The sequence below is a fragment of the Peromyscus eremicus genome, chromosome 17 (genome assembly GCF_949786415.1).
Source record: "Peromyscus eremicus chromosome 17, PerEre_H2_v1, whole genome shotgun sequence".
NCBI lineage: Eukaryota > Metazoa > Chordata > Mammalia > Rodentia > Cricetidae > Peromyscus > Peromyscus eremicus.
In genome coordinates, this window is record NC_081433.1 from 25016498 (window position 1) to 25032290 (window position 15793).

The window sequence follows — 15793 nt, forward strand, 5'->3', positions numbered from 1 at the left end:
TCAATTACAGTCAAATTCATACAGTGATGAAACCATTACAGAAGTTATACAACTTTTTAATGACATGATAGTTTTTTAAAATTAACCTCACATGTGAATAATTAATGAGCAGAAATACTGAAATATTCCAACATTTTAATCATGTACTGCCAGTAGTAATAGTTTATGTGGAGAGACTTTCTGCATAATCTGGATTTCATATTGTGAAGCTTTTATTTTGATAAATGGAAGAAAAGAATAAAAAACAAAGATGGAAAAGGGGTAAAACATCAATTATTTAAAGCAACCTTTTCCTTCTCTCAGTTTCTAATACCTTCATATAAGTGAATTAAGTCATTAATTGGAAGGTATTAGTTTAAAAAGAACTTGGTCATTTGCCTCTTGAACCTAAGATTGTCGTCTCTATTATAAAGCACCTGTTTGTAAACTATCACATTAAACCCAAGTTGGGGGGCAGAGACTAGTTTGTCTCGCAGTTCATAGAGTGTAGTCCATTAGAAAAAGAAGGCCTGGCAGCAGAGTGCGAGAGCTGCTCACCATGTCTGCGGGGCTGGTGCTCCAAAATGCAGGTCTTGGTTACATGTTTCAGATCAACCAGAATCAAAACACATTTTTAAACTAATTTTGCTGAAGCTAGTTTTACAAAAGCAACCAATATATACAGAATCACAAGCAAATTTCTTTTAAGAAGTTGTTTGAAACTTACTAATCCTAAATGTTAATAAGTATAAAAGCTTATTTGGGGATACTATCTCTCTCAGTCGGAATGGAAATAATGTTGAATAGGTCTATTTTTTTTTCCCTACTGATGTGGAAATCAGGACCTTAAACATCCTTGGCAAGTACTCTTTCCCTGAGCGACATGCCAACCCGATATAATTCTATTTATAATTTAGAAATCTTCAGCAGGAATGAAGATTCATGTCTGTAGTCCCAACTCTTGGGAGGTAGAAACAGAGGAGTCAGGAGTTTCAGTTCAGAAACTGAACTGACTGTATGGTGAGGTTGAAGCCTGCCTTGGCCACATGAGACACTCTAACGTACGTACATACATACTAAAAAAGAAATCTGATCATATCAACACTGCTACATTGGAGTTATTGCTGATTCATTAATAAACTATGGAATTGTTAGAGCCCAGGTGAGAACATTACAGACCACCACACATATAAGGCCAAATTGGAGTCCTTATAGCTGGCAACCAATAGCGGACTTTCCCAAAGACCTCCCAGCACCAAAGCTCAGGAATACAGCATTCATACAGACAAAAATGGCAATGGCGTCATTGTCAGGGGCAATGTCAGGAGACCCTTCTAGCATTTGTTTTGACAGAACACATCACTTGTTCTGTTACGCATCTTGGCCATGTACAGGATGATGGAAAGTTCCAAATGGGTTGTCTGGGCAGACATAACTCTTCAGAGGAGTTAGAGATTAAAAAGTGCCTGAGTGGACCAACGGTCAGAGTAAGATGAAGACAAGAAGGCATTACCTCAGTTACTTCAAAATATCATTCCAGTTCTTTCTTGGAATACAGAGTTGTTCAAGTCCTGTATACCCAGCCTCAGTTCCCACCTCTGCTGCCTCCACAGTCAGGTCCCATTGAAGCTGTTGCTATCTGCTTGGTGGTCCCTCTGGTACATTAGAGATACTTTCTGCATTCTTCTTTAATGTAAAGAGGCATATATGAGGTGGTAATATAAACCAGGTGCCTTATCCTTCCCTCCCTGCCTGCCCTGCCAGATGAGTTCAAACAAGACAGAATGGTTTGCCTGAGAAAGCCTAGAGGGGAGAAAGTGCAGCTGTGCTTTTCTCTTTCTGGTTGATGCCATTGATGCTGCTGTTAGGGAAACACCAAACAGATATGGCAGATTTATAATTTAGACATTTCAAGCCAGTGGTGATGGTGGCGGCACACATGTTTAATCCCAACACTCAGGAGGCAGAGGCAGGCAGAGTGAATTTCAGGACAGCCAGGGATACACAGAGAAACTCTGTCTCAAAGAAAAATTATTTAGACACTTCAGTTTCTGAAATGGAGACTCTTGATTGTAATTTTCACAAAGGTAGTCATGGTTTGGGCATTGTGTTACTAATAGCTAAACCATTTGTGATAGTAAGAAAAGGTCACTGCAGGATCAAGCCCAGCTGTGACTCAGAAATCTTACTTATTGCTTCCTTGAGCCAATGAAAAAGAAAACATATATTAAATATTATGAAATTACTCTTTAAAACAGAAGACAAATTGCAGTATTGCAAGCTTGTCTTCTAGTTTTCAGTAGTGTAAACAGTCCACAGAAGTTACCTGTTACAGTACATGCATACCTAAAAGATGTCAAAATCTTTTTTACACCTCTATTGCTTAGGATGCTTGTGTTTTACACCAGAGAATGGAACTAATAGACAATACTTGAAACCTGTGTGCCAAACATAATTATGTCCTTTATTATATTGATTCTCATGAATACCTGGGATAAAGATGAGGGAACTCTTCACCCACAGAACTTTAGATAACTTCCTCAAGATCCTATGACTGATAAATGGCAGGTGTACAATTTGATCTTAACCTCTTTGGCTTTAACTTAATCTCAGACTCTTTCTACTGTACTACTACTTAGCATTAGTCTATATCCTTAATATACCTCAAATATTTTTGTTTTTTTATCTTCCAGCTCCATGGCAACAGAACCCATTTCCACCAAGGCATTAAGAATAAATCTTCCTACTGAAATAAAAGCAATTTAAGTTTTCCCAAGCATTTTTGCCTCTGTATTTTTTTACACCTGCGTATTTTCTTATTTTAGTGTTTAGTACTTTTAAATGTATATAAATGTGGGATGTTTAATTATAATAGTGTATCACATAAGATAATGGGAAATTAATTTTTAAAATCTGAACCAAGCAAAATTACTTCTGTGCAGTAATAAAGGGGCTTGTTTCAACATTCAATATTATCAACATTAAGCAGCAATGGCAAAAATCTTTAAAACCAGGATTTGCTTCTGTTTTCAATACCTAGTTTATGATGTTTTACCTTTTTTTTTTTTTTTCTTTTTCTGAGACAGGGTTTCTCTGTGTAGCCTTGCCTGTCCTGGAACTTGCTCTATAGACCAGGCTGGCCTCCAACTCAGATCCACCTGGCTCTGTCTCCGGAGTGCTGGGCTTAAAGGCGTGCAGCATCACTGCCAGTGTTTTACCATTTTTATTGGGCTTAAGAGGAAATTTTTTTTTCATTAGTCATCAGACCAGTTATTTGATAATTCTTGGTGCTTTATTCATTTAATTTATAATCTTATATTATGGTGAGCTCCTTTAATTTCATTAAATATATTATTTTTGCTCAAAATGTTTATAAACACAAAAAATAGCTCATGTTTTCATTGTTTGCTTAAGTTGAGGTTAGCCTTGAGAGACATTTTTCACAAGAGGCTCTCTCCTCAATTTCTTGAATATTTGGATGGTTCTTTTAATTTTTTAACACTTTGCATGTTTACACTTAATTTAACCCATATTGAAATGGTTCAAATAATTCTGCAGAAATACGGTTTTAATGTTGTAGTTATTTTCACCTTCAACGTTCTGTACAAGTGAAGTTTTTCTTGGTAGTAATTATTACCAAACAAGATACAGAATGTAGCCATCTTCAGCAGTGTCTACACATACATTACCTTTATTCAAGCTCAGCAACCATTTCTGTGTTGGTTCAGTCAAGTCAACACTGAGAAAACCTTTCTCAACTTGTAGTTTGCCCTGCTGTACAAGAGACTTTCTGAAGTAATGCAAATAGTAGTTCCAGTGTTCCTGCAGTATCTTGCACAAGTCTCCAAAGGCCATATATTTCAGTCTTGTTTTAATATAGACAAACTCAATTTTCAATTCAGAAAAAAACTTCAGAGATTCCCCCAGAATAAGCCTTTAGAGTGACCATAGAATTTACCTCTTAACTTTTGGCTCAGTAAAATACTCCACTGAATGTACACTGACTTGCTCAGTCTTTTATTTTTATGTGTTTTTAAAATGTGTTTTTGTGTGCATGTTGCATGTGCATGCTCACACATGCCATGATACATGTGTAGAGGTCAGAGAACAACTTAGGAGTTTTCATCCACCACATAAGTCCTGGGGGGTCAAACACAGTCATCAGGCTTGGCAGCAAATGCTTTTAAACCACTGAGCCATCTCAATCGGCTTTATTTTGTGGTCTTTATCACCAGTTTTTAGGTCAAAAATAGGACAACTGGAAACTAATATCTTACCATGCTTCGTGGGGTTTTGATCCAAATAGGTACAGTATGAAAAAGTTTTCACGATAATTTAACTATCTACTGAACAGCCAAGTAGAAAACAATGTGGTAACAGGTGGGATTTAATCATAAATGTTTCATTTGAATATGTCACTGAAAAACAGTACTTCAAGAACGGCTGTGTAGCACTCAGGAGGTAGAAGCAGACAGCTCTCTGTGAGTTCAAGGCCAGCCCAGCTGTATAGTGAGACTTTGCAAGAACAGAGAAGTGAAGAGAGGAAGGAAAGAAGATGGACGGGCAGTGGTGGTGCATGTCTTTAATCCCAGCACTTGGGAAGCAGAGGCAGGAAGCCAGCCTGGTCTACAGAGCAAGTTTCAGGACAACCAAGGCTTTATAGAGGAACCCTACCTTAAAAAAAAAAGAAAAGAAAATGTCAGTAAGGTGGATCCATGAGTAAAGGCACCTGCTGCCAAACCTGACAGTTTGATCCCTGGGATTTACATTTGGCAGGAGAGAACCTCATCCTTCAAGTTGTCCTCTGACATCCACACCCATGCTCTGTCACACCCATACCTACACAGATAGATGGACAAGTAAAAATTAATTGAAATTTTCAAACACTCCAGAAAAGATGCTAACAGAATGGCTTGATTAAAAATTAAAACCTAACATTCAATTTAGTCAGCATTCAGGTTGGGAACAAGTTGCTTATTTAGTGTTTTATATTGCTACTCAACAATATGATGGGCATTTGGGACAACTGGTAAAACATTTCTGGGTCTAAATTTACCTACAATCTATGAGGTGGGGGCAGGCATGCAATCACCAGCCATTATAGTGAGATAGTATGGTGTAGGTACTAAAACATGGTGTTACGGGTCTTGGGGAGGATTAAAACTTCATCCTGGTGGACTTGGGGATGTTTCTAAGAGTGATGCCAACCTAGGCTGAACCTTGAACAGTATGTTATGTTACACAAAGAGAAGGTCTTTACATAGAAAGGGGTGCGTTGGGAGTATTTTATAGTTAAAAGTGTTCTACTGATGTCACATGGAAAGGTAAAAAAGACCTCCTGCGAAAAGACTGCAGTTGCTGAACACATCCTTAACAAGGTAGATCTAACATAGCATCCTGTCAACACACAGCAGCCCAACCACAGTACCCCAGGAGTGAAAAAGAGGTACAGGCAGATTTCACAATACTCGTTCTTCCAGTACAACTATTGACTCCCCCTACCCTCTGGGATTGGGATTGAACCTAGGGCCCCATATATGCTAAGAATATGCTACACATCTAGCTTTTGTGATTTTTGTAAGTGTGGCAAAGCTCACCCAAGTTAACTCATTTTTAAGTATACAGTTATGTAGTGGTCATAAATCATAAGTACATGTTACTGTGCAACCAGTCTCCCAGATTTTTTTCAGGTTGCCAAACTACACCCAATAATTTCCCATTCATCCCATAACCCTCAGCAGGTAATATGCTGCTACTTTGATTTGTCCACATTGGAATGTAAGTGAAATCATACTTTGTCCTTCTCTATATGACTGTCTTATTTCACTGAATATCATGTCCTCAGGTTCATCCATCCATATGTAGCATGTCAGTTTTCTGTGGGGTGCACATACACAAGTGTAGAGGTCAGAGGTTAACACCAAATGTCTTCTTTAAATGTTCTTCACATTATTTTTGAGACTGGGTCTTTAACTGAACCTTGAACTCAATGATTGCACTAAACTGGCTGGCCAGAAGTCCCCAGAATCCTACCTCTACTCTGTTAGTGCTGGAATGACACACACAGGCTAACACACCTGACTTTACGTGGGTGCCGGAAATCCAGACACTCAGGTCTTCATGCTCGTACTACTACAAGCACCTTCCTGACTGAACCATGTCCCCTCACTCTCAGAACTGACTGTGAAACGACATGCTGATGTGCACATATACTCACTGGATTTCCTAGTCATCCTTTGATGCGCATTTGTGTGGCTCTAGCTTCTGGCTGTTGTATGTAATCCTACCACACGAACATGAGTGTACAAATACTGAAGACCAAGCTTTCAGTTCTTAGGCTTACATTTTGAAAGTAGTATACTGAGTTGAATGGTAATCCGATTTTTAATTTTTCAAGGAAATACCATAACTGTTCCATACAGGCTGCCACGTTTTATATTCCTCTTGGCAGTGAGCAAGGGTTCCAATTTCTCTATATTCTGTCCAACAATTGTTTTGCTTTTTTAATTTCTTATTAGATTTATTCATTTTATGTTTTGCCTGCGTGTATGAAAATTTTAACATCCTTCATTTTGAGTTTGTGTGATATTTCCTTCATGATCTGCATCTTTAACTGGTCCCTCACGATGACTGAACAAAACAAGAGCTAATAAACTATCTCACAGATGATCTAGGCATAAAAAATTAAAAAGGCACAAGAAAAAATTTCATGTCAAGTCGGAGATCGGAAGGGTTTGACTAATAATGGAGAGTCTAACACAGGAGAAAAGAGGAAGAGCCTGGGGAATGGAGAGTGGCCAGAAATCGGAAAAGCATAGAGAAACAGGTAATAAATACAGAGGAAAAGAAAGGTGTAGAGCTCCAACCCTACTCTAAACAGGTGAATGAGGTGATTCACAGTTCTAGCCATCGGGGAAACCCATAATCCTCCAAGCCTTAAATCCAGTGGGAGCACTTGGTGTTACAGCCACTTGTGTGGCAGGCTGGCATTGGTGAAGAAATCCACTGCTTTGCTTCTAAAGTTAGTGCTGTAGGCAAGCACCATCTGGAGAAGGGGCCGACTTTTTAAGCTGAACTACATACCTGGAAAAAAATCACGTCAGGCATCGTGGTGTCCCAGTGGATGGGAGACAGTCACCAGAGGCAGCTGTGGAGGCGAAGATCACTGGGTGCAAACTACAGCGCTCAGGTAGGAAGTCAACCCTTTGGAGTGTCTGGTGGTGTGTGTGCATCATAGGCGTATTACAGCAAATGGCGGATGCTCTAAGTCCAAGCCGTGAACCGCTGCTTGGCTTCCAGAGCTGCGTCCATACCACAGCCGTTGGTTTATTGCTCTTCAGAAGTGAGACCTCTGAGTCCAGGTCCCTTGGATCCGAGCCTTCACCTTTCTCCTTACCCCAGTGAGGTTTCCTGTGAGGGCGGTGGGGTGGGGTTCAAGTGATAGGACCAGCAGGCAGAGCGCTGGGTACTCCATTATCCCTCTTGATTTAGAATTCGGTGCCATTGGTTTCCCCTGCTTTCTAATACACTCAGAAGACTTAAGCATGCATGTTCTCTGCCCCACACACTGGGGAACCTCTAGCCTGAGTGGCAGCCTGCCTAGCCTACAGGTCACAAAGCACATTGGGCCGGCAGGAAGCGTCAACGTGAACTCTGATGCTGTGTACTCATGACCAGTCCAGCTCTCAGTCCACATACAGCACCGACAGGAGAACAAACAGGAACTACATACAACAAGCATCCATATCCAAAACACCGCCACCAACCCAAAACTGCAGGCACCAGGTTGGACCAGAGAGGGGCCTCACTGTCCGTGTTTGCTCTCCTTTCTCTCTCCCCCTTCCCCCTTCATGTCTCTCTTTCATCTTGAATTCTGAGTATTGTTTTTAAATCTGTTTTTATTTTTTGTTGCTCTTCTTTAAGTATTTTCCCTTGTCTTGTAATCAGATTTTTAATGCCTTTTTTCCCCCTTCCTCACATTTTTTTCCTGAATCTGGCTGCTTCTCTCCCTACCACTCTCATATCTCCTTTGTACTTTTCTTTTTTTTTTTTTTTTTTTTTTGGTTTTTTGAGACAGGGTTTCTCTGTGTAGCTTTGCGCCTTTCCTCGAACTCACAGAGATCCACCTGGCTCTGCCTCCTGAGTACTGGGATTAAAGGCGTGCGCCACCACCGCCCGGCTCCTTTGTACTTTTCTATAGTTATGGGTAGTGTAGTAGTCTTTATTCTACTGCATTTTTATATCTGGTTTGTAAACCAGAACAGATTATGTTCTTTAGAAGAAGAAAAAGCAGGGGCTAGATGACTCAGTGGTTAAGAGCACTGGCTGCTCTTCCAGAGGACCCGGGTTTGGCAGCTCACAACTGTCTGTAATTCCTAAATCTTGAAAAAAGGAAGAGGAAAAAAGGAGAAGACAATGTAGGGTAAGAACAGAGCAAGGCCAAGTTGGCCTGCCAAAATAACCTCACAAGTTAGACAATGATGGGATAAACAGGAAGTAATAGCTAGGTGGAGAGGAAGTGAGAGCTGGGTGGAGAGGAAGTGATAGCTAGGTGGAGAGGAAGTAAAACCTGGGTCGAGAGGAAGTGAGAGCTAGGTGGAGAGGAAGTGAGCACTGGGTGGACAGGAAGTGAGAGGTAGCTGGAGAGGAAGTGAGAGCTAGGTGGAGAGGAAGTGAAAGCTGGGTGGAAAGGAAGTGAGAGATAAATGGAGAGAAAGTGAGAGCTAGCTGAAGAGGAAGTGAAAGCTAGGTGGAGAGGAAGTGAAAGCTGGGTGGAAAGGAAGTGAGAGCTAAATGGAGAGGAAGTGAGAGCTAGCTGGAGAGGAAGTGAAAGCTGGGTGCAAAGGAAGTGAGAACTAGATGGAGGGGAAGGGAGAGCTGGGTGGAAAGGAAGTGAAAGCTAGCTGGAGAGGAAATGAGAGTTGGGTGGAGACATGGAACATGAAACTTAACAAGTCTGATTTGTTGGTTCTTGTCTGGACTCTGTTAAGGTCCTTCCCTGCCACTCTTTGATGGTTGGTTTGGTTCCCTTCTCTGGATGTTTCCTTGATTCTTCAGATTATCAGTCCACAGACAGTGCTTTTTGGTTTTTCCTAGATTATATTTTTTGTTATTTTTGGTTAACTGATTTTTATTTTTTAATTTTAACTTTTTTGTGTATGGGTGTTCTGCCTGCAAGAATGTATGTGCACCACATACATGGCTGGTGTTCTGAGGTGACCAGAAGAGGGTGTCAGATTCCCTGGAACTGGAATTACAGCTGGTTATGCACTACCATGTGATTCTTGTAACCAAAGGTCCTCTGCAAAAATAGCAAGTGCTCTTAACTGCTGAGCCATCTCTCCAGCCACAGATACAACATATTTAGATCATATCTACCCACCACTACCTCTTTCCAATTCCCTTTATTGCCCCTGCCTCATATTGCTCTCAATTTCATGTCTTCTTTTTTTCCCTTTGGTTTATAATAACTCCAGATTTCATTAGTTCTACCCACGTGCCCAGTATGGGGCTATCCACTGATTATGGACCACTTACCGTAAGCCGTGTTTCCAAAAGAGTAACTCTTCCTCTGTAGCTAGCAACTCCTCTGCTAAGGCTCCAGCTCCACCCCAAGCCATATGGAATTTTGACTGGCTCGATCTTGTGCAAAGTCTTCCACAAGCAACCACAGCTGCTGTGAGTTGATGTGTGTGACAGCCATGTTATGTCTAGAAGTCAGCATATTACAGCTCTTCTCCCAATCTGCCAGCTCTTACATCCTTTCCTGTCCTTCTGTGATGTGCTCTGAGACTTGGATGGGTTGAGGCCGATATAGATTTCTCTACAACTGAGCACTCACAGTTACTCATATTCAGAAATTTGATGAGTTATGAGTTTCAGCATTACGACTAGCCACTGCAAAAAGAAACTCTCTGACTAACGTTAAGAACAATATGGTCTGGGGAGATGGCTCAACAGGTAAAGTGCTTGCTGAACAAGTCTGAGAACCTGAGTTTGAATCCCCAGAACCCATGTAAAAGCTGAGCTCACTGTTCCTACAGCAAGGGGAGGTGGATACAGGAGAATGCCCTGAAACTGTGGGCCAGCTAACTTGATATTTCAACAGTGAACAACAAAGAAGAGACCCTGCCTCAAACAAGGTGGAAGGCAAAGACTGACCTTCACATGTTTGTCTTGGCAAGCACAGATCTATTCTCACCTACATGAATGTGCACATGCACACACACACACACACACACACATACATCACGCATACACATATCTACATCATACATATTTACACACATATACATCATACACTTTTCTAGTTTCATTTAATAATAAAAGTTTAAAAAAATGAGCAACACAAACTGAGGAGTATAAACTTAAGTCTTTAAAAGGCAGCTTGATAACATGACCATTTAGCAAAATAGATCATTCCCTTCTAAGGTATATGATCTCCCCAGTCATTAGCTTTTGACAAGTTTCCAGGATCCTATCAGAAAGGAGTTTCTTACCTCTTTAACACTTATGCCACTGTTGCCTCCCTGGGCACATCTTGCCAAGAAGAAGATTGGTATTGTAGAATGTAGAGTCCATTGACAGACTAGACCATTGATAATATTTTCTTCCCCAGTAGTTTATACTGTTCCTTGCAGCATTACTGAAGCTAGCCAACTGGGGTAGTTTTCTGGTCAGTTGACTTTGGTTTTTCTACGTCCTGTGTCCAAAGCGAGTGGTATCTTCACCAATCGAGTCTTATGGTGGACAGCTGTTCTAATTTCATTCTGTTGCAGTGATAAAACATTCTGACCAAAAGTAAAGGATGTATCTGGCTTATGCTTCCATGTTACATCATTGAAGGAAGTCAGGGCAAGAACTCAAGCAGGAACTTGCCCCAAACACCATGAAGTAATGCTGTTTGTTGGCTGACTCATTCCCAACCCCATGCTTTGCTAACTTTCTCATACAGCCTACAACCACCTCCTGTACACAGTAGGCTGAGCCCTCCTACATCAATTAATAATCAAGGCAATCCTCCATACCTGGGTGGGTTTATTTGTGTTCTCTATTCTATTCCATTGTTCTACATGTCTCTGTGCCAGTACCATGCTGTTTTTGTTCGTACAGCTCTGTAATATAATTTAAGTCAAGTACTCTGATATTTCCAGCAGTGTTCTTTCTGTGGTCTTTTGTGTTTCCATATGAGCTTTCGGATTTTTTTTTTTTTTTGTTCTATAAAGAATTTCAGAATTTTGATGGGTATTACATTGGCTCTGTAGATTATGTTGGTAATATAGCCACTTGACAATATGAATTCTGTCAATCCAAGAGCATGGGAAGTCTTTCCATTGTCTGGTATCTTCTGTAATTTCTTTGGTCAGTGTGTTGAAGTTTGCATTGGAGAGGTTTCGCTTCCTTGGTTAGGTTTCTCCCTTTATTCTTTTTCAAGCTATTGTGAATAGGATTTTGTTTCTATTTTTTTTCTCAAAAAATAGGTCTGTTGTATATGGTTTTTATTATCCCAAGGTATAGTCTAGCTGTTCCTAATTCCTCCAGATCTTTTATCATGAAAGGGTGCTGTTAGTTAGGGTCTCTATTGCTATGATAAAGCACCATGACCAAAATCAACTTGGGAAGTAAAGGGCTTATTAGATTTTACCAATTGTAGTCTGTTATCTGGGGAAATCAGTGCAGGAACCTGAGGGCAGGAACTGATGCAGAGGCCATGGAGGAGTGCGGCTCACTGGCTTGCTCCCTATGACTTGCTCTGCTTGCTTTTTTAATGGTTCCCAAGACACACAAACACCCACCACCACACCACAGAGAGCCCGGCCCTCCTACATCAATCATCCATTCAGAAAATACACCACAGGTCAATCTGATGGCAGCATTTTCTCAACTGAAGAGTGTGATGATGTATTGTGTCCCCCAATAAAATTTATCTGAGGATCAGTGAAAAAAGCCAACCACTCTAAGTAAACATAGAAGTCAGGCAATGGTAGCACACACCTTTAGTCCTATCACTTGGGAGGCAGGGATCTGTCTGGATCTCTGTGAGTTCAAGGCCATACTGGGGAACAGAGCCAAGATGGTGACACACGCCTTTAATCCCAGCACTAACCATAGAGGTCTGGAGGTCTGTACAGACAGGAAGTGACAGAGCTGGGCAGGAAGAAGAAGTGATATAGCTGGGCTGAGAGAGCCAATGAGAGAACAGAACAGAAAGGCATACAGGTGTGAGTATACAGGAAGTAGCTCTCTTTGGAAGCTGCGGAGTTGGTGAGGTGAAGTTAGCTTGTGGCTTTTCCTATTTCCCAGATCTCTCAGGTTTTCACTCCTATATCTGGCTCCGTGTTTTTTATTTAATAAGACTGGTTAGCAATTCGTCTACAGAAGAGAAACCCTGTCTCAAAAACTAAAAATAGAAAAAGGAAAAAAATCTGATGAGTGTTGGAGATGTAAAAAAGGGGAGCCCTATTCACTGCCTAGAGGAGGCACAAATTAATAAAGACATTATGGAAGCCTGTTGGAACGTTCCTCAAAAGAATAAAACAGAACTACCACATGATTCATCTAGACCAATCCTGGGCTTGTACACAGAGAACTCTATACCCTTCCAGAGATATTTACACCCCCATGTTTATTGCTGCTCTATTCACTATAGACAGAAAATGGAACTGACCTAATTGCCCATCAACAGATGATGGATAATGAAAATCTGCTACATAAATAAAACGGAATACTTCTCAGCTCTAAAGAAAAATGAAATCACCAAATTTGCAGGAAAACGGAGTTGGAATGTATAATGTATAATATTGAGGTCATACAACTTCAAAGAGCAAAAGTGCACAGTCTCACTCATACGGCTCCTAACCTATAATATATAAACAAACGTACATGTGGCTACAGTAGAACAGGTAGAAAAACAAGAAAGAGCTAAGCATTAGAGCATGAGGAAGGGCTGAATGCAGGCACAGGATATGGAGTTCCGAGTATCAAGCTAATGTTTTTCTCGTTTTAATTCTGCCATGGATTTTTCAGTTTCATTTTGCTTTGGTTTCTGTGGATACATGCATAAAAATATAATTGATAGTACAAGTATAAAATCTAATGTGAATCTCTGCAGCTTCAGCATGGATGTTGTAACCGTATAGAGGTTCCTTGAGATGTATAAACTTCTGAAGGTCTGGATAATCTCACAGCATAATGTTTTTTGTTTTTTTTAACTTGCAAGTTCTTTACAATAAAGTTTTAATTAATAAGATAAAATAAAACTGTGTGAAATACTAGGAACATATATCAAAGCAGTTTATAAATCTAAGAAAGTGAAAAAAACATTGTGTTATAATTTGTTGGCCGTTTGCACTCATTTTGATTAATGTCTATTCATTAATTTTATTGTCATATTCCTATCATTTGCCCATTTTTAATGGAAATATTTATTTTTAAGTTATTTATTTATTCTAATTATCAATCCCTTGTCAGATATATGAATGGGGACGCTGTGTGTGGTTTGGGGGACCAAACACAATGCTCCTGCCGCTAGGCTAGCGCCTTACTACATCCCATGCTTGTGTATCATCCCTGTTTGTGTATCTTCCCTCGTCTGTGAGATGGAGGGTAGTATTTCCTTCATGGGGTTATTGAAGGATGGAGTAGAAACATGCAAAACGTATAGTGTGCAAGAGCGTGTTCTGGGAGCGCTCTTCACCTCCTAGAAGGTCTTCACTTCCTAGATGCAGTGGCGTGCACCTCGGTCCCAACACTAGCAGGCAAGAGGGGCACTTCCGCTCCAGGGCGCAAGGCATCTGGGAGTGAGCACAGAGACTGCCAAGAGCTGCATCGAACTTAGCATGTGAAGGAAGCCAGTGGGCAGAGAGGCTTCCTCCAACCCACAGAGCAAGTGTGGGAAAGGCCTGCCACAGTCTCCCGGGGAGAGCACAGGGCGCTCTGCTGCTAATGGCTCAGGAACCCCGAGGGCCAGCACCTTGGGAGCTTTCCCCATGCCTTGGGAATGCGCTCCCTTTCTTTTTTTTTTTTTTTTTTTTTTTTGGTTTTTCGAGACAGGGTTTCTCTGTGTAGCTTTGCGCCTCGCCTGGAACTCACTTGGTAGCCCAGGCTGGCCTCGAACTCACAGAGATCCGCCTGGCTCTGCCTCCCGAGTGCTGGGATTAAAGGCGTGCGCCATCACCGCCCGGCGGCGCGCTCCCTTTCTTAACGTTAGACCTCTTTCCTGACCGTCCGGGCGTCCTTTTTTCTCTTTCCTCCGAAGCCTTCTCCACCCTCACTGCCTTGCAGCCAGCTCCCAACGCGGAAGCTGCCTGCTCTCTTAGCCTGACCTCAGGAGGCGGGATTCCTCTTCCCGGTTTCCCTCCTGCTCAAAAGTGCCAAGGTCTGCGCCTCACCTGCCCGCTTGTTTTCTCTCAAACTCTGATGAACAGCTTCCCGTGCTTCCTTCCGTTTTCAAATTCTTTTATTAATAAGACAAAGAACCGCCGGGCGGTGGTGGCCCACGCCTTTAATCCCAGAACTCCGGAGGCAGAGCCAGGCGGATCTCTATGAGTTCGAGGCCAGCCTGGGCTACCAAGTGAGTTCCAGGACAGGCACCAAAGCTACACAGAGAAACCCTGTCTCAAAAACCTAAACAAACCAAAAAAAAAAAGAAAAAGAAAAAAAAGAAAAGAACCCATTAAAAGGAAGCCTGAGTTCCCTGGTAATACCCACACTTCACAAGAAAGACATCCATGTGGTGCGGCATGACTGTAAAACACAAAACCGCAGGAAGCTCGCAAGGTCCATCTTGTGGCACACAGTGAGAACTGTCTGGGGGTTTCTCTCTCTGTGTACTACTTAGTAAAACATTTCAGAAGTTATATTTTAACAGACTCTCCTACTGCCTCCAACATTCACTCATGTCACACACTTGTTTTCAAGGATCTCCTTCCCTGACCTCCATGGGGTTCCCATTTCTCCTCAGGCAGCATTCTTTGATCTCCAAGAATTCAGGAAATAATTCTTATTCCACCCTGAGCTTTTCAGGCTTAGGCAAAGCCATCCTTCTTTAAACCTGGAGGGATATGGCTCAGAGGTTAAGAGCATTGGCTGTTCTTCCACAGGTCATGAATTCAATTCCTAGCAACTCCATGGTGGCTCACAACCATCTATAATGAGATCTGGTGCCCTCTTCAGGCCTGCAGGCATACACTCTGGCAGAGTATTATATACATAATAAAGAAACAAATAAGTCTTTAAAAAAAAAAAGAATTCCATAAACCTGTGTAGTCTAACCTCAGAGACTACAGTCATTGTTAGCTTTACACACACACACACACACACACACACACACACACACACACACACACACCTTTCCCCTTCTTCAGGCAACTTCAAAGGGATTTGCCTGGGGAGAAAGTTCAGGGTTCAGTTCCGATGATATCCTTTTGATGCAATCACTCTCTAAAAGAAATAAGAAAAATAATACATTACTGAACTACTCAACATACACTTTTTACTGTATTTCAGCTTTGAGCCAGGTGTGGTAGCATATCCCTGTAATCCCAGAATCTGGGAGGTGGAGACAGGAGGATTAGTTCAAGGTCATCCTCAGTTACAGAGCAAGTAGCTAGCCTGGAATACAAGAAACCTTGTTTTAAAAAAAAGAAAGAAAGAAAGAGAGAGAGAGAGAGAGAGAGAAAGGAAGGAAGGAAGAAAGGAAAGAAAGAAAGAAAGAAAGAAAGAAAGAAAGAAAGAAGGAAGGAAGGAAGGAAGGAAGGAAGAAAGAAAGAAAGAAAGAAAGAAAGAAAGAAAGAAAGAAAGAAAGAAAGAAAGA

The 15793-nt window shown here is 41.3% G+C and overlaps 1 protein-coding gene across 3 annotated transcripts in view; it reads left to right on the top strand.

Annotated features, from left to right (window-relative positions):
• Positions 1–2755, top strand: part of Tex15 (testis expressed 15, meiosis and synapsis associated) — a 70850-nt gene extending 68095 nt beyond the window's left edge. For all 3 annotated transcript variants that reach the window (XM_059244865.1, XM_059244866.1, XM_059244867.1), the window contains one exon: positions 2673–2755. In XM_059244865.1, the coding sequence (XP_059100848.1) occupies positions 2673–2710 (38 nt within the window). In that variant the 3' untranslated portion in view covers positions 2711–2755. The remainder of the gene's footprint in view (positions 1–2672) is intronic.
• The last annotated feature ends 13038 nt before the right edge of the window (positions 2756–15793 follow it).